Raw genomic sequence first — 19,803 nt, 5'->3', positions numbered from 1 at the left:
TCTTTGAATTTGACTCCTCTGTGTAAGTCATGTAGGTGGACTGTGCAGCACTCGTCGTCTTGTGGCTGCCTCATTTCACCGGGCAGGGTATCCTCAAGGCTCATCCCTGTTAAAGCAGGCGGCAGGATGTCTGTCCTTTTTAAAGCTGAATAGTGTTCCGTTATACGTATCTGCCACATTTTGTTTATTTCTTCTTCCATGAGTGAACGTTTGAGTTGCTTTCGTGTCTTGGTTATTACGAATAATGCTCCTGTCAACATGGGATGCAGATATTTCTTTGAAATCCTGCTGCCAGTTCTTTTGGGTGTATACCCGGAAGCAGGATTGCTGGATCATGTGAGAATCCCGTTTTTGTTTTGTTTTTGAGGAGGGACCGTGCTGTTTTCCATAGTAGCACCCCACTTCATGTTCCTACCAGCAGTGCAGACGGGGGTTAATTTCTCCACATCCTCACCAATGCCGTTACTAGGGGGGTAGTGGCCATCCCAGTGTGTGTGCAGGGAGGTACCTCGCTGTGGTCGATTGGCAATTCCATAATGCGCAGTGATGCTCGCTGGCCGTTTCTGCATCATCTTTAGGGAAATGTCTGTTGTCTGTTCAAGTTGCACCCATCTTTTCTGTCTTTGCCAGCCTGATGGGTAAAAAAACTGGTATCTCATTTTATTTGGCATTTAATTAATTAATTTAATTTATTTGGCATTTAAAGTGAAACGTGTTAATTTATTTGGCAGAAAACATTGAGTGGCCCCTATATGTGGGGTAGTGCTCTAAGGACGCAACACAAAACCCAGAGGGAGCCTCTCTTTATGCTTCTCCAGACATGTGTACTTCCTATTCTGTAGACTATGTTCTTAAGCCTGTTGCCTATTTTTTTTTTAATCATAGTGCTTTTAATTTTTTTAAGATTTTTATTTATTTAAAAAAAAAAGATTTTTACTTATTTGTGAGAGAAGGAGAGGGAGAGAGAGCGCCTGCACACAGAGGGAAAGGGAGAAGCAGACTCCCCACTGAAGGGGGAGCCTTACCCGGGACTTGATCCCAGGACGCTGGGATCCTGACCTGAGCCCAATGGCAGACACTTAACTGACTGAGCCACCCAGACGCCCCTTTTTGCCTCTTTTTCTACTATTTTATCTTTTTATCGGCCTACATGAAGTGTTTATTGTGCATGAGGGAAATTGTCTCTTTGTGTATTGGTTTTCCATTGCTGTATAACAAATGACCACAAATAAAATAAAAATTACCTTTTATTATCTGACCGTTTCTGCAGGTCCCGAGTCTGGCTACAGCTTGTTTGGACTGTCTAGTGAGGGTCTCCCCAGCTGCAGTCCACATACTGACCGGGGCGGTGGTCTCCTCGGAGGCCGAGCTGGGAATATGCTTCTGAGCTCCTCCAGGTAGTTGGCAGAATTGCTGTCGCTGTGCTTGCAGGACAAAAGCATCACCTTCTTGCCAGAGACGCCCCCTGTTCCCCAACTCCTATGAGCCCCCCCCAACTTTGTTACCCTGTGGGCTTCTCCAGCATAGCCTCTGACTTCATGGCAGCTGATTTCTTCCGGATGAAGAGTCTCTAGCAGCACTGCTAACAAGACGGTCTTACAAATAAATACATAACATAATCACAGGAGCAATAGTCTGTCATGACATCCTGTTGACGAGAAGCAGGTGACAGGTCCGCCCTCACTCACGGGCAGAGAATTTCAGCAGAATGTGAACTCCAGGAGGTGGGACCCTTCGGGTGACAACCTTAGAGTCTGTGCACCACAGTCTGCCGTGTGTGTTCCACACATTGTCTCCATTTAGTCACTTTGGGAGTTTTCTGCGCTAATTTTAATGAGACAAATGTATTGGCCTTTTTTGTGGCTTCTGTGTTACAAGTTGTAGTATGTTTTAGAAGGGCCTTCATCACAGTAAGATTGCTTAAACATTCATCCTTTTTTTTTTTTTTAACTCATATTTTGTTTTGATACTATTATTACTTTAGAATTTGTGGTTTTTTAAAAGATTTTATTCTTATATCATCTCTACCACCAACATGGGGCTCAGACTCACAATCCTGTGACCAAGAGCCGCACGCTCTACTGACCAAGCCAGCCAGGGCCCCACTTTGGAATTTATTTTGATGTGAGATTAGAGACAGAGATGGTTCTTCCTGGTTTCTTGCTTTGGCTTCATTGATATGACTACCTGTTCTTCTCCGCATTCTGCATGTGGCTTTCTGCTGTGGCTTTGTGATAGGTTTTGATTTTAATATGAACGTATACACTCAAAAAACAAATAGTATAAAAAATATGTATGTATTACATATATATGTATACATTTATCTGTGGTATTTTTTTTTTGCCTTTTTTTAGGATGGATTCTTTTTCCATATATATATGTTTGCACAGCTCAGGATTCAAGATGAAAGATTACACGGTGATAAATATTCCTTCCCTCTCTAGTCTAGATAGTTAATATATTCCCCAAAGGCTATGAGTATTGTCTGTCTCTTTATTCTCTCAGGGATATTTTATGTAGATATTGGCAGATAGAAACGTGTAATCTACTTTATCCTACCCATTTCCCCGAAGGTAGCTAACCATACAGATTTCTGTGCCTTTCTTTTTTTTTTTTTCACTTAATAGATCTTAGAGATCTTTCCATATTAGCTCACAAATAACATCCTTATTCTTTTTTTTTTTTTTTTTTTTTTTTTAAGATTTTATTTATTTATTTGACATACAGAAATCACAAGTAGGCAGAGAGACAGGCAGAGAGAGAGGAAGGGAAGCAGGCTCCCCGAGGAGCAGAGAGCCCGACGCGGGGCTCGATCCCAGGACCCTGGGATCATGACCTGGGCCGAAGGCAGAGGCTTAACCCACTGAGCCACCCAGGCGCCCCGACATCCTTATTCTTGTGGTGTTTTTTCCTGAATACTCAGTAGTATTCTGTTTATGGTTCTACCATAATTTATTCAACTGGTTCCCTAATTATGAACATTTAAGTTATTTAACATACTTTCAAAAAATGCACACACTGTGTTGTGTTGCAATGAACAACCTTATAGACATATAATTTTATACACATGCAGATACATCTGCAAGAAGAATTTTTAGAAGTGGACTCTCTGGGGCATTTTAAGATTTGGTAGATAGTGTCACTGTCCCTCCAGAAGTTATACCAATTTACATCCGTGTCTGCCACGTATGAGAGCGCTGTTTGCCCACATCCTCCCCGGCTCAGTGTTTTATCGAACTGTTGAATCTTTGTCAGGCTTGTAGATGAAAACTCATGCTTCTGTGTACTTTTAAATTGCATTTCTCTTATGATGAGTGAGCTAAGTTTTCTCCATGTTTGTGAATCATGTGTATTATCTCTCCTGTGAGCAATCTGTATCTTTTGACCTTAATTTTTTTTGGGTGGTTAATCATTTTCCTCTTGGTGTTTTTAGGAGCTTTCTATGTATTAGTAAAAGTAGACATTTATCTATGATATGTGTCTTTTGGCTTTCTTAAGGTGGATTCTTTTTTTCATGCAGACATCTACTTTTTCTCTGCAGCAAAATTTAATGTTTTTAAGTGGATTCTAGGTTTTTTGTCATGCTGTATTCTCTTTGTTTCTTGTAATACTTTATGGCTTCATTTTTGGATTTAAACTCTTTGATCTATCAGGAGCTTATGCTAATGTAAGGCATGTGGTGTGGATCTGACTTAATTTTTTTTTTTTCAGTTCACTTGCCAGTTGGCCCAACACTATTTATGAGTAATCATCTTTTTGCCACTAATGTAAAATGCCCCTCTTATCATATACTAATTCCCATGTGTTTTGATTATATTTTGAGACTTCCTGTTCCCTTTATTGATTTATGTGTCTATTCATACACCAGAATCTCACAGTTTTAACTGATTTTTGTAGCTTTATGTTATGTCTTAAAGTTCTGGTAGGGTTAATTCACTCTCAGGCTTTTTTTCAATGATTTTTCCAGGCTATTCTTGCCTGTTTATTTTTCCGGGTGAACTTTAAAATCGGCTTGCTCGGATCTTTTTTTAAAAATCCTGTCATTAATGGGTTTTATGCAGCTGAATAATGTGATCAGATTGGTATTTTAGGAAGATTACTCTGACTGCTGTGTGGAAACCGGGTTGGAGGAAACAAGATTAGAGACAAAAAAAGACCAATTACAAGGTTGTTACAGTAATCCCGGAGAGAGTGGATAGACAGGGAATGGAGGACAGTAGTGGGTTTGAGAGGTGCTTAGAAGGTCAGAGTAGCCAGACCCAGAGATGCCTGGGATGGGGAGGTTTGGGGGAGGCAGTGCTCAAGGATGACCCCAAGCATCCTGGGTTAGGCAGCTGGGTGGTGCCATTCTCAGAGATTCAAAACAGATGAAATTGGGCTGGTTTTGGAGGAAGGTGGCAAATTCACTTCCAAACATGTTGAGTTTGAAATGCCTGCGGGCTCTCCTAGAAGAGTCGCCCACTGGACTGTGGAATACCCAGTTCTGAAGCCTTAGGGAGGGCTCTGGGCTGGGGAGGGAGAGTTGTAGGACAGCTGTGAGGTGGATGAGCAGGAAGTTCTGGAGTCTGCAGAGAAGACTGGGAAGAAATACCCAGAGATGCGGGAAGAGTCTGGAAACCTGAAGAACGTAGTTAAAAGAGTGAATTGTCGCCTGGGTGGCTCAGGTGGTTGGGCTGCTGCCTTCGGCTCAGGTCATGATCTCAGGGTCCTGGGATCAAGTCCCACATCGGGCTCTCTGCTCAGCAGGGGGCCTGCTTCCCTTCCTCTCTCTGTGATCTCTTCCCTTCCTCTCTCCTACTGTGATCTCTCTCTCTCTCTCTGTCAAATAAATAAATAAATAAATCTAAAAAAAAAAAGAGTGAATTGTCACTAATTTCAGACGCTGCTAAGAGGTCAAATAACCAGCGCTGAGAAGTACCGTTGGCTTTAGTAACAAGGAAGGTCCATAGTTATCTTGGGAAGCACCTTTTCAGCAGAGTAGAAGTGTAGGGGGCTGCGTGGTGAGTGGGAGTTAAGGCAGTCCTGGCCGGAACCCCTTCATCTTGAAGCTTGGCTGCAGAGACGAGAGAGTGACGTGGATGGATGAGCCTATGGAGGGCCGGAGGGCTCGGATCCACTTTGAGGCGGAGGCAACACTGAGATGGCTGTAGGGACTTAGCAAAGCTGGCCGGTGAGAACTGTCCAGAAAAGAGTGATCCCATTAGGACGTTGGCGTATGTTCTCGGACAGTTTTGACTCTTAACTTTGTGGAGTTTTCTAATATTTTTGTTTGGCTCTTCTTATATTTTTCGAATCCAAAGAACTAAGAATTTAGAAGCTTAGTTGGTGATTAAGTTTAAAAGCAGAGGACAGAGAAGTGTACTCATCTGCCACCATTTGTGTAAACAGAGGAGGAGCAGAAGTAATGTATATTCTTATTTTTTGTGCATGCATAATCCATGTTTGGGAGGGCTCCCGAGAGACTGGTAATCAAGTTACCCTTTGGGCAGTGGGAACCGGATAGAAGGAAAACAACCGTGGGAGGCCGCCTCTCCACTGTCAGCTGCGTATCTTTTTATTTAAGACTGTAAACATATTACTTATTCAAATCATTTGGTCTAAGCTAGGTTATCTCTAAAAGCCATGGTTCTGGCTGGCAGAGCCAGAAGTTTTAGTTAGTGATAGCTGTAATTGTCTGTGATTTCTCAGTTCCTCTGCATCCACGGACCACTAAGACGGACCACTAAGAAGCAAAGGCGTGGTTTATGCTGTGAGGTGTGGATCTTTGCTTTTTCTCTCCTCTTCCCGACGGGAGACCAGAAACCTTGGGGAAGTGGATAGTCCCAGATCTGGGGTCAGGGAAGAGGACCGTGGCGCACCCCATCCCACCATGGGCACCAGGGAGCGGTTCTCCTACCGTCAGTTCTGACACTGTCTGCCTGGAGACAGGATCCCATCCGACAGAGCAGGGGCCCTTGACTTCCCACCTGCCTGTCCCCCTCCCCCTCAAATGCACACGCTTTACGTCCCCAGCTTACCTACAACTTCTGCCCAACTTCAGGTCAGAGGTTCTTACGACCTCTCCCTCTTCGGATTCAGTTAATGTGCTAGAGCGGCTCACAGAACTCAGGGAAACAGTACTTACGTTGACCTGTTTGTTATAAAAGGATATAATGAAAGTTGCAGATAAACATCCCGATGGAAGAGAGGCACAGGGCAAGGTATACGGGAAGGGGCACCGAGCTTATGCATTCTCTACTCTCCCCAAATCTCTGTGTGTTGAACCCCATCTTTTTGGGTTTGTACCAAGGCTGCATTACTAGGTATGAGTGATTAAATCATTGGCCATTGGTGACTGAGTCAACCTCCAGTCCCTCCCCCGTCCAGGGAGACGTGGGGGGCACTGAAAGTTCCAGTCCCCTAACCGTGGGGTTGATTCTTCTGACAACCAGCCCTCACCCTTAGGTGTGTTCCAGAAGTCACCTAATTAATATAATAGAAGACATCTTTGTTGCTTTCATCACTTAGGAAATTAGGAGGCTCTTAGGAGCTCTGTGCCAGAAACAGGGATGAAAACCAAAGTATTTGTTATAAATTACAGTATCAGTTACAAAGCTGGTTTATGGGGAAAGGAAAGGAGAAAGGGGATCTGTCTTGACCCTGACACCGGCAGAAGCTTCACACGGGCTCTCCCCTTCCCGCTGTGGCACATCCCAGTGACAGTCCTGTGACTTTCTGTCTCTCCGTGATGGTTATAAATTATTCCCAGGGAGTTTTTACAATAGATCTTTTTTTAAACAAGATTTTAACAAGATATCTGCACTAATCACAATAACCAAGATATGAAAACAACCCAAATGCCCGTGAACAGGTGGGTAGATAAAAACGATGTGGTCCCTATGCACAATGGAATATTATGCAGGCCCGAGAAAGGAGGATATCCTGCCATTTGCGACACCACAGATGGACCTTGAGCTCATTAATGGGAAGCGAGATAAGTCAGAGAAAGACAAGTACTGTACCATTATCACTTACATGTGGAATCGAAAAAGATTAACCTTGTAAAAGAGTAAAATAGCGGTGACCAGGGGATGGGGGTGAGGGGAGAGGAGTGATGGTGTTTAGGGATACAAGCTTGTCACAAGTAGTAAATGAGCTGTAGAGATGTAAGGGGCAGCATGGTGAATATATTGTGATTTTATTAATGTGACAAGTAGCGCTATACCAGCAATCATACTACAATATATAAAATGTATTAAAGTAACATGCTATATAATTTAAATTTACACAGTGTTAGGTATCAAATTTATTCAATAAAAAGGTAAGTGTAGAAATGGAAAAAAATTATTGCCTGGAACTCCAAAAGTTTTCAAAAGATCTCAAAAACCTTCCAAAGAACAAACAAGTAAAATACACTGAAAATGAAAGAAAAACCCTTTAGCATTACTCAGGAGTGTTTCATTGTGGTTTCAGAGCAAATATCTGAATTCTTGCACAGGTTAAACATATTTTAATCTCTAGTTTTATAGTCCACACGATCACTACCCCACCGTGGGACATCACTGCAAAGTATTGAAATCCCACAGACTTAACCAAGTTCACTAGTGCTAGTTTTCCACTTCTTAGGGTACCAGGTACTGAGGAGTAGTTGATGTTAGGGCTGTGTTAGTGCCTAATGGGAGCCAGCTGCACTCTCACTCTTCCGACAGCTGAGGAAGCTGGTTGTGACTGTTTTCTTCTCTGGGTTACACTGGTGGGGACAACACAGGACCAAATCATTAGCTTTATGACCTTCATTCCTGGCCACTCAGTAGCTCCCCAGGCTCCATGGAGCTGGGCCCTGGGCTCAGAATAGGACATCCGCCTGGCCCCCGCCTCCTCCCCCCTTCCCAGAAGTGAGGCTACCTGAGCCTCCCTAGGCAGGGTCAGCCTGGCTCATCCCTCCGGCCGCAGGCCAGAGCTGGAGAAAGGCCCCCCGCCCTTGTAAGGGACAGACCAGGCCGACTGCTGAGAACTGACACTTGTCAGGTGCTGCCCCAGGCGTGAGCTCAGTAGCCCATCCGACGCAGGGCAAGCCGCTCCTGTCCGTTTTCCCCTCCCCGTCTGTAGGCAGAGGTGGGTTCTTGCGGATAAGAAAAAAAAAGGGCTTCCTTTTGTGAGTTCTGCCCATTTTTTTTATTTGGTTGAGAAGAGGAAGGCCCAGCTAATGCCCAGACTCGCAGTTTTAACTCAAATTCAGTGAAGAACTTGGTCCCACCAGCACAGCCTTCCACCGAGGCAGCTTGCGTCCTTCTGGAGAAGAGGATGAATTTTTAGAAACTTCTCATCCGGGCACAGTCCCTCAAGAGATTCCCCCAGGGACATGTCCCAGCCCCATGTGAGGGAGAACATGCCAGAAGCACGGCTGGACGAGGGAGGAGCGGCCAGCCTGGGAAAGTGGTGGTCTGGCTCCTGCGGCTGCTGGGGGGGCTGCAGGGCCCCGGTTGCGGATGGTGTGGCGGCCACGGCCGACCTGCATGGGCCTTCCTCACTCGCGTGACTGCGAGTGCCTCCCTGAGCAGGTACCCACATGAGGAAAAGTACCCTAGGCTCTTTGAAAACGAAAACAGGATGTATTTTTTTTTTTAAACTCGGCGTGCTTTATTTAGAATTGCCATGTGCTGTTGTAGCTAACTAAATAGACCAGATTATTTAATTCCCCCCAAAAACATTTTCTCATGATACTTTTCTAGCTCCTTTGAGAAATTATACACTGATTTTGTCTTTTTAAAGATTTTATTTATTTATTTATTTGACAGATCACAAGTAGGTAGAGAAGCAGGCAGAGAGAAGAGGAAGCAGGCTCCCCGCTGAGCAGAGAGCCCGATTCGGGGCTCCATCCCAGGACCCTGGGATCATGACCTGAGCTGAAGGCACAGGCTTTAACCCACTGAGCCACCCAGGCGCCCCTGATTTTGTCTTTTAAAGTCATGTAAAAAAAAAAAGTATTTTAGTCATAATTTCTGCTGGCTCTGTGGTAGAAAACCTCCCCTTTCATGTGTCTTTGGAAGTTATTGGGGGTAAAGCTTAAAAGGGCACCCTTCATTTATTACAGTGCCACAATTTTAATTTTTAAAAAGTTAACATTTGGGGGCACCTGGGTGGCTCAGTCGGTTAAATGTCCAACTCTTTTTTTTTTTTTTTTTTTTAATTTTATTTATTTGAGAGGGAGAGAGGAGAAGGTCAGAGGGAGAAGCAGACTCCCCGCAGAGCTGGGAGCCCAATGCAGGACCCAGTCCTGGGACTCTGGGATCATGACCTAAGCCAGACCTGAGCCCGACCTTAACCAACTGGGCCACCCAGGTGTCCTAAATGTCCAACTCATGATTTCGGCTCACGTCATGATCTCGGGATTTGTGACATCAAGTTCCCCGCCCCTCGCTCTGTGCTCAGTGGGGGTCTGCTGGAGATTCTCCGTCTCCCTTTGGCCACCTCCCCACATGCTGCTATGCTTGCACCCACTCTCTCTCTCACACACATAAATAAATAAATCTTTTTTTTTTTAAGATTTTATTTATTTATCAGAGAGAGAGAGGGAGAGAGACCGAGCACAGGCAGACAGAATGGCAGGCAGAGGCAGAGGGAGAAGCAGGCTCCCTGCCGAGCAAGGAGCCTGATGTGGGACTCGATCCCAGGACGCTGGGATCATGACCTGAGCCGAAGGCAGCTGCTTAACCAACTGAGCCACCCAGGCGTCCCCAATAAATAAATCTTTTTAAAAAATTAAACTTTACATTTGGAAATGTAAAATGTACCCAAAAGTAAGGAATAGAATAATGAACGCCCCCCCCATACTCATCACCAGTTTCAATATTTTTTCCAGTTTTGTTGAGATACAGTTGACATATAAATTACTTTAGTTCAAGGTGTACAGCATAATGATTTGCTGTATGTTTATGTTGTGAAATGGTCATCACAGTAAGTTTAGTTAACATCTGTCACTTCAAAGCTCTATTTTTTTGTGTGTGATGAGAACTTTTATATCTACTCTTCAGCAACTTTCCGATGTACAGTAGAGTTAACTACTGCCACCATGGTATGGTGTCCATGACCTTCCCAGAGTTTATTTACCTTAACCTGGAAGTTTGTACCTTTGGACCACCTTCACCCACTCCCTGCCCCACCCGCCGTCCCCCAGTAATTTTCAACATTTTGTCAGTTTTGTTTTCTTTATCCCCCCTTGGTTTTGTTTTTTTTTTTTAATTCCAAATTACAGATTTCTTCTGGACTCAGTGACTTGTCTTACCAAGTCCCATCACAGTGGTGTAGGAAGCGTGATGGGGAGTGCAGCCAGAGGGAGAAGGAGAAGGGTGGTCGGCAGCAGTGGGGGGTGTTTCTTACCTCCAGTAGCTCTGCAGGAAGAAGCCCGTGCCAGGATGCAGCTGGGCTCAGGCGCTGAGCCCCTTTCCTGCCTGATCTGAACAACCCACCTGACCCTTCTGGCGTCTGAGGACACCTGTGGCCTCAGTCTACCAGCCAGCTGCTGTCCCGTATAGCCTGCCTCCGGGCCGGCTCCTTCGCCCTCTTACTGCTCCGGCTGTAGCTCGCAAAAAAACAATCCTTGGCTTCCACAGTCCCTCATATCACTGTCATCATTCTAAGAGGCAAATCAGCTTCTCCTGGGGAAATAACTGGGCAGACCCAGTTTACCCAGAACTAATCTCTCGGGTCATGATCACAGCATCAGAGTTCAAGGTCAGACTGCGTTCAGCAGAAGGCCTCCCTCTCCGCCAAACACACCACACCAGGCAGGAGGACGGGGTGGGAATGGGCAGCCTCAGACTTCTCCCTTCGTGGGGCATTTCCTGGAAAGATAGTACGAGGCCCGTAGAGGCTGGGGGTCTGCACTAGCCTTGCCATGCCCACGCTTATCCCGGAGGGGCTGGAAGGGAAAGTCATCATTTTATTATGGAAAATTTTAGCCAGCCACAAAAGAAGAAGGAAGAGAATAACAAACTCGCATATGGCTGTCACCAGTTTCAATAATTACCAACATTTGGTCACTTAAACTTTCTGATAATGCACCCTAGCAGGAAAATAGAGTTTTGTATCCCCACTCAGCATATCTCTGTTTATAAATTACATACATTTACACTCTGCTGTTACATCGTGTGCACAAGAAGTAGAAAGCGGAGTGGAGGGGCGCCTGTGGGTGGCTCAGCCTGTTAAGCAGCTGCCTTTGGCTCAGGTCACGATCCTGGGGTCCTGGGATTTGAACCCTGTGTCCCCAGGGTCGAACCCTGTGTCTGGCTCCCTGCTCAGTGGGGGCTCTGCTTCTGCCTCTGCCTGTGCCCCTCCCCCTGCTTGTGCTCTCGCGTTCTCTGTCAGATAAATAAATAGAATCTTAGAAAAAGAAGAGAAAAAACTGAGCGGAAACAGAGCTTCTTGTGTCTTCTCTACACCCCATACCCTCTTGTACGCCCCTCTGAGAGGCACACACTCTGCTTTGGAGCCTGGTTATTTGGAAACGTAATAATAGGGCAAACATGTATGAGAACGTGCTGTGCTGAGAGGGAAGGTGCTGGGCGCAGGACGACGGGTCTCACGGCTTCTAGCCCACTGCACCCGTGGGTGCCATCCCCACCTCTCCAGGTAAGAAATGGTGCAGCCCGGCCCAAGATGCTGACCCACCTGCCTCTCCCTGAACTGGAGCCCCCAGTGTGAACCCTGGGCCCTGCACTCTGGGTGTGTTTTATGCTTTGCTGTTCGTTGGTTCTTTCTTCCTCTCTCTCTCTCTCTCTTTAAGATCTTGTTTATTTATTTGATAGAGAGTGTGAACAGGAGCAGGGAGAGAGGCAGGCAGAGGGAGACAGAGAAGCAGGCTTCCTGCTGAGCAGGGAGCCCGATGTGGGGCTCGATCCCAGGACCCTGAGATCATGACCTGAGCCGAAGGCAGAGGCTTCACTGACTGAACCACCCAGGCTCCCCACTTTGCTGTTATTTCTTGTTTTGACAGATTATTTCTCCTGGCCCTCTGAGGTCATTTTGATTGCTTTCTTTGTGTGTATGTGTGTGTTTGGACTTTTGCTGCCATAAAAAACAAATTTTTATGTCTTTCATTTTTTAGAGTAATCTTTTATCTTAGTTTATCTCATTAACTTTACTTCCCTTTTAGTTTTCGTTTACAATAAGGAGGAGGAAGGGGGAACATAAGGGCCCCAGATGTGGTAACAGGACAGGTCTCCAGCGGAAAGTGGGGTACCAGCCACCCCTTCCCTCGCCCCCATGCCCCCGGCCTGCTCTGTTCTATGTAACTTCTTTGCACCTTCATGGTAGGGCTCATTTGGTCCTTTGGAGATCGCATCCCAAATTCATTTGGTCAAAAAGGCAGAGTCTCCAGGTTAAAAAATCCACAAACAAAACCCAGAACGTCCCTGTGGTGATCCAGGGGCTTTGAGGGCCAAATTCCCCTGCCAGGCTGGAGTAAGCCTGGCCCACAGACAGTGCCCACTGGCGCGCAGCTGAGAGAGAAGCCTCCCCTGGTTCCCAGGAGTTAGGAGCTTTACAGTCTGGCAGAGCCAAGACCTTGCCCTGCGGCAGGTGTGTGAGCGCCAGCCCCGGCCCGTCCTGACCCACAGATGGCAAAGGAAGAGCCTGCGGCCCGCAGGGAGGGAGGAGGAGTAGGCCAAAGGCTGGTCTGGCCCTGGAGAGTTGTAAAGGAGTTAGGTTTTTGTTTTTTTTTTTTTTTAATCTTTTTCTTTTGATGGTGGTATAACAGAGTCTCTAATCCAGCTATGAAATCCTTTTTCTTCTGCACAGTTTATAAGGTAGAAATAAAATAGCCTGTGTAACCCCAAGGCAGTGAGTTAATAGCTCTTTTCTGTTGTGGGCAGGTCCTCATGACTCCCTCTCTGCATCATGAGAACCAAAGGAGATACAGGCTGTGGCCGGAATGATCCCTGGCTGGGTTCCCAAGAGGGGCACAGTTGTCCCTTTGTTAGACTTGCCCTTTGACAAAGAGCGGGCCGGTAGCAGCTTCCATTAACTAGAGTCTGCGTTAAAGCTCAAGGAACCTGCCTTACTTCCCACACTCTTCCCCGCAAGCAGTCCATTCAGTCCCTGTGGCCGGTCTTTTATAACCTCCCAAGAGCTGAAGCAGGGAACTAAAGCAGAATGCCATCACGGGCAGGCCGGAGGTCCTGCGGAGCGCAAGAGTGTAAGTGTGGCCTCGAGGCCGCGTGTGAGCTTGCCCTCTCCACCTTAAACTTCAGCTCATCAGCTGTCCCAACCCACCATGCTGGGGAGGGGGGACACAGATGCGAGCTCCAGCACACAGAGCAATTTAGAATGATTGAGGAAGCATCTTAATTCCCTGGGAGGAAGCCTGGGGTAGACAGTAAATGGCCTTCGGACTTGTCAGCTCACCTTTAATAAAATACGAGGTTCGACACCTGCCGCAGATGGCCCTGGGGTCCACCAGCAAGGGGTAGGTGTGCCGTTTATGCCGCAGGACAGTCTGAGATCCCAGCAGGGCTGGTGTCCTTCCCTCAAACCTGAGCTCTCTAGTAGATTTACTAGAACGTAATTTCTTCGGGAAAATTTCTCACTTTTACTTTTTGTCTGTGGGGTGCCAGCAAAAATCACTCACAATCTCAAAAGTATCTGATTTTATGTAGGCTCCTTAGATAAGGAGGCAAAACGGCAAGGTGAGGCCAACACTGCATGAGGCCCAGGGTCCACGGTTCAAGTTTCCTGTTGCTACCGGCTGTGTCATCCTGAGAAAAGTCCCTCTCCATTCTGGATCCCAGTGTCTCATCTAGAGGAAAGCATGGAGCTTGGGGGGCCGGTGTGGGCAGTGGGCAGTAGTCCCTTTGTTGTCACTTGTGAAGCTCACCCTAATGGTCCAGCAGCCCCGTTCCCTCCTCTTGCTCATCCCGTGGCTCAGGGGGGCTATTTATTAGGTTCAGGTAAGATGTGATGGGGACCTGAGGGGCTCCCTTCTGAGTGCTCCCATTGGGGGACTTTCCCCCCCTTTTTAAAAACAAGATTCTGTATATTTGAGAGAGAGAGAGAGAGAGCACACAGCAGGGGGGAGCAGCAGGAAGAGGAAGAAGCAGACTCCCCACTGACCAGGGAGCCCAATGCTGGGCTTAATACCAAGACTCCGGGGCCATGACCTGAGCCAAAGGCGACTGAGCCACCCAGGTAGCCCAGTTCTCTTTCTTTTAATAACATTGTATAGAAATGCCATCATAAGCTAGAATTGATCTTTGTGGCAAGAAAAAAGTGCTACTTGGTCCTTCACGGGTAAAGAATATATTATAGCCAGGCACCTGGGCAGCTTAGTCATTTAACGGTCTACCTTCAGCTCAGGTCTTGATCCCTGAGTCCTGGGATCAAGGCCCACACTGGGCTCCCTGCTGAGCAGGGAGTCTGCTTCTCCCTCTGCCCCTTATCCCACTCATGGTCTCTCTCAAGTAAATAAAATCTTTATTTTTTTTAAAAGGTTTTATTTATTTGACAGAGATCACAAGTAAGCAGAGAGGCAGGCAGAGAGAGAGGGAAGCAGGCTCCCTGCTGAGCAGAGAGCCTGATGCAGGACTTGATCCCAGGACCCTGAGATCATGACCTGAGCTGAAGGCAAAGCCGTAACCCACTGAGCCACCCAAGCGCCTCTCAAGTAAATAAAATCTTTGAAAAAAAAAAAAAATGCTATAGCATAAACAGGACATGCATATGTAGAATATACTGTAGGATACTTTTAATAATGATCTTCCCCTGGAGGTGACAATAAACAGCTCTCCCACTCTCAAACTTGAGCTCATTTCGTAACAAGGGCTTAGTAGTCACATGGAAGGATCTGGGGTTTCTAATAAACCACAACCTGATACGCCAACAATGTGATACATCTGCTGAACGTTAACTCCAATACAGCAGTGCTAATCTGAGGAGGTACTTTTCCCTCTAGGAAAGGTAAGGAAAGTCCGCGCAGCTTTTCAAACATTCGTGCTGGGCCGCTGCTCTCTGTGGGGGTGTGAGGAGGGCAGCAGACGGTGCCCACACACGCGAAGATGCTTAAATGAGATCTGGGTCCCCTGGGGGGCTGCTTGGAGCACTCGGTCCTCTCTGCCATTGGCTCTCGACTTTTCCCCGGAAATGCACAACTCTGCTCATCTGGAAGGTTCCTACGTCCTGTTTCATCTCAGAAAGCATTCTCCATCAGTCCTGGCCCCTTAATGCCTCCGCCTCCCCCAGCAGCCATCCTGATCCCTGCACAACCTGAACCAGTTCCCATTCACGCAGAGACACCTTCAGAGAAACAGTTGGGGAACCCGAGAGCAGGGCCGTGTGCACTTGGACAGCCAGTTCTCAGCAGCACCTTGAACCGTTCGAGACCTGCCTCCTTCCCCACAAAGCCACCCACAGAAACTAGTTAAGAACTGGCTGTGGCCGTCTACTTGCCAACTCAGGAGTCACTCTGACCCCTGCCCCCCACCTGAGCCCCGCTCATTGCCCCTCACTGTTGAGGTCTGTGGGCTGCGCGCCATCCTCCGTCGGCCTTCTCTCAGAGTTGGGCACTTTCCCCTGCCTCGGGTGACCACGCTGTCCTTTCTTCCCACACTCAGCCCCTGGCACTTAGATCACAATGTGAAGCTGAGTTTGGCAGCTCGCCCCTTCGCCGGTGAGGGTCCCGGGTGAGCGTCCCAGTGTCACGCCCCATCGTCAGGCTGCTGACACGGGCCCCTCCGCGGTGCGCCGTTCCCATCTGCTCCTTGCGCCCGGGGCGTGTGTGAATACTCGTGCTCGCCCGGGCCCCGCAGAGATTGCTGGACCTCCCGTCTGCGCCTGTATTTCAGAGTAAAAACCAGTGCCCCATCCCAGGACAAACAGAAAGGAAAGGAAATCCAGCTCAATACTGATTTTTCCCACAGTGCCACTTGGAGCGCCATGGGGCGTCCTCTCAAATCGGTCCTGCCTCCTCTGTGTCGCCCTTGCCCTACTGCTGCCCTAAGCACGTGGTCTCCCCGCGTGCGGTCCAGCCGTGGCGCCCCGACTCAAGGGAGAGGAACTTCTGTAGATGGAGGCACGGAAGCCTTCTCTTCTTCATTTGGTGTCTGCTCCCGTGTTCCGAAACAGGATGGCATCGGGCAGAGTTTGTGCCTGAGGCCATCCTCAAAACATGCCGGAGCCAGTCTGTAGGCCCTTTGGACTTGGCACCCCTCTTGGGGCTCTTCAACAAAAGCAGGACTCTCCGGCTCACCACGGCCTCTCTCCGCTGTCACTGCCGTATTAGTCGGCGCCGCTGTGGACCAACCATTCCTGAAACTCTGGAACTTTGAGCAAACTTTTTCTTTCTTTTTTTTTTTTTTCCTAACTCCTATCTGCTGCTGGTGATGGCTGTGGCTTTCCTCCATGCTGCTGCTCCCCCTGCAGAGCCGAGGCTGAGCGAGTCATGGAATTCTCACGGCAGGAGGAAAAAAGTGTGAGAGTTTCTGTTTGGACAAGTGTGTATCATATCTCCTCATGAGCCCTTGGCCAAGGCCAATCACAGGGCCCTGCTGACATTCTCTTCATCTCCAGGTGGCAGCTCTCAGAGGCGACCCGGCATGGGTACCTAACGAAGATCTGGGTCCCTTGGGGATCCTCGGGGAGGCTCAGAATACTGGGTGAGCCCCTAACTGTGGTGCTGCTCTTGCCATCCCGAAAGGGACTCAGGGTGGCCTCACCTTTGACAAGATGCTTCTCCGTGTCCACCCCCCTAGGCATGTGTCGTCTGCTTAGTCGCCTTGGGCTGCCCTGACAGTAGTACCACAGACTGGGTGGCCTAAACAACAGAGATTTATTTTCTCACCGTTCTGGATGCTGGACGTCCAAGATCAAGGCGTCAGCAGAGGTGGTTTCTGGTGAGGCCCCTCTTCCTGTCCTCACACGGCCTTTCCTGTGCGACGCGCTCCCCTTGCCTCTTCCTCTGCTCGTAAGGACCCCAGAGCTGTTAGATGAGAGCCTCATTACCTCATTTCACCTTCAGTACCTTCCTGAAGGTTCTAGGTCCACAGACAGCCACACTGGGGGGTGTGAATGAGGGCGGGGGAGGGGACGCTTCAGCTGGCAACGCCCAGGATCCCTGGGATAAGGCAACTTTCAAGTGCATGATCTAATTTCGTTTTCTCCACAAGCCCGTGGGAAGTTATCGGCAGCATCATTTCCACTTTACAGATAAGGTGAAGTGACTTGCCAGTAAGGAAAGGTTCTGGGCTGGAATGGTTTGACTCCACATGGTCTTTGAACTGCAACATGGAGGGCCTCCGGAACATTGGAAGTAGAGCACTGTGCACCTGCTGAATTAGGAACTGTAAGGGTCACCGAGTATACGGAAAACTGTTTACAAAATACTGTTGAGTACAGATTACAGACCACAAAAATAGATGTGCTCTGTGGGTCTGAGCCTCGTACAAGCTGAATAAAACTTGAAAAGGAACAGAAAGCATGATGTACTTGGCCTTCAGTGTGTCAGGGCTCTGTTTCTCTTTTGTATTAAAGTTGATCTAAGAAATACATTTTTTAAAGATTTTACTTATTTGAGAGAGAAAGAAAGTGAGCGCGAGCACGGGGAGGGGGAGAGAAGAGTCCCCAGCCGACTCCCCACTGAGTACAGCAACCAAGAGTTGAAGGCTTAACCCCCGGGGCCACCCAGGCACCCCAGAAACACATTTTTAAATAACAGAGTCTTAGCCCTCAGCAAGCATCACACCATAGTGTTTCACGGGCGTCCTTGCTCCAAGTCCACTTTGGTCCCCAGCTTCCGTGACTGAACACCAGCTTGAGCTCGTTTCATGAACAAGGCCGGTCCCTGTGAGCCGAAAAGGCTAAATCGCCCAATATCGTTTGGAGGGAGATCAGCTGCCACAGGGATAGAGAGTTGCAGTAGTGCCACGGTAAGGAAGAGGAGAAAATTAAAATGGTAGCCAAGGCCATTCCCCCCAGCCCCCAGCCAAGTCCAAGTAGCAGTTACAGGATTTGGGCCCATAGGGACGAATGCAAAAGAGGCACAAGTGTAAATAGCACATATGCGTGTCGTAGGAAGTCTCTAAGATGTCCTAAGAACTTTCTGCTTTTTCGGAACTGCTTCTGGAGACTCTCAGCCCACCTCTGTAGGCCGGCCTCTGAGAGCCCAGTGTGGTAGCGTTTGTGCTCTGAGAGCCCTCAGTGAAAATGCTGTGTCTTCAGGTACATGTAACCTCACCGTCGTGAACGTCAGCTGCATTTCCGGAGAATCTTTCCTTTCATCCTGGAACAAAGTCATCTGTCCCTTATGTCTCCTGTGTAAACAGGCTCTGAAAAAGTGTGGGCATGTCTCCTCCTGATTAACAAAGGGATTTCAGCCTGTCAGTCCCTGGAGGGGTGTGCAGATCACCTGAGACTAACGCCCTGCTTACCCATCACAGTGGCTGTTTCACTCTGTGAAAAAAAGTTGTTGCTCACCTAGATCTCTTTAAGAGTTAACAGATTTGGGTTGTAAAAATAGAGTAGAACCGTTAGATTCCATTAGCCCAGACATTTTATTAGCCCACTAAAGAGAGAGAGGAGTCATCCCCAAATCCAGCGTGAGAAAATCCGTATGTTTAACAACAAAAAAAAATTAATGACCCATTCTTAGCTAAAAGCAGCTCCCTTAGAAAACCATATTCTATCGTATGATTCCTTTCAGAGTAACCTCACTATTTACATAATTCCATTTACATAAAAGAAAATCTGTTTTTAGCTGTTTCACAAACTTGGCTCTTGCAGAATAGCATGTACACATTACACGCATGTCACATGCGCGATATAATGGGCCCGCTTGGCATTTGGTCTTTGACAACCAAAAAATTGCCTTTTATGATGCCAGGCTCAAAAATGTTACGAATGTATCCCAAGCCTCCCTTAACTAAGGACTTTGGATTTATTGAGCATGGATTTACCCTGAATCTGTTTGTGTTTCACCTGTGCCATGTTGGGGAATGAGTTGCATATTTTCAACTTGTATTGAGGTAGTATTTCTTCTCTCTTTGCTTAACTCAGGGACTACAGACTCAGATGTCTGACACAGTATGTCAACCCAGTGGTCTGGTGTAAGCATTAAAAGCACGAGAATGGGGGTCCCACCTGCAGAGAGCAGCCGCTCTCGATTTCTGTCCCTTCTGCTACATGGGGCTGTGGGATTGGTGTGGGCAAAGGGTTCGGGTTTTTCACTGGAAGCCTCACCCTGAATTTTTAAACTTTGTTGATTCAAAATTTCAAAAAGACTCTGTGCAGGACAGATAGTCCACGGTCTGTAGGTATCCCATTCTTGTTCTCGTATCCAGCCTTTCTCCGGCTTAGATGAGTGCATTTCAAGGGTACTCCTGAGTTGTCTGGGGTGTGATGTATGAACTCATGGTCCTGCCTCAGGTTTTAATATTACCATTAATATTAAAATTTTAATATTACCATTCTTTCAGCTTTCACCTTAACACACTGAAGACTGTTCTCAATTGCTCTGTAACCTTATGGAAACAGCCCCACATGCTACGTGATCTGATTTGCCTTGACTCGAGGCCTAGTTGTAAACACTTGTAGAAAGCTGAAACCAGTCTTTCTGTCTGCTGTTGTTACCTGTTGCTCTTCTTGATGGTGAATGGCAATTTCAGTCACAGGCCAACTCCTGTCCCTTCTCTCTGCAGCCCGCCCTTCACCAGGCTGATAGCGTGCGTGGGACCCGCCACCACGGGCTGGTGGAGAGGCCGGCCAGGACCCGCTTCCACCCTCTCCACCGAAGGTCCGGGGACAAGCCAGGACGACAAATATCCTTTCTCATTGTCTTGG

The 19,803-nt window shown here is 47.5% G+C and overlaps 1 protein-coding gene across 2 annotated transcripts in view; it reads left to right on the top strand.

Moving 5' to 3' along the window:
* CRTC3 (CREB regulated transcription coactivator 3) overlaps positions 1-19,803 on the top strand; it is a 96,857-nt gene that overhangs the window by 38,403 nt on the left and 38,651 nt on the right. For both annotated transcript variants that reach the window (XM_082736164.1, XM_082736165.1), the window contains exon 3: positions 19,662-19,781. In XM_082736164.1, the coding sequence (XP_082592290.1) occupies positions 19,662-19,781 (120 nt within the window). The remainder of the gene's footprint in view (positions 1-19,661; positions 19,782-19,803) is intronic.

Source organism: Mustela nivalis (assembly GCF_964662115.1).
Source record: "Mustela nivalis genome assembly, chromosome: 6".
In the NCBI taxonomy this organism is placed as follows: domain Eukaryota; kingdom Metazoa; phylum Chordata; class Mammalia; order Carnivora; family Mustelidae; genus Mustela; species Mustela nivalis.
This window is presented reverse-complemented; position numbering and strand designations above follow the sequence as displayed.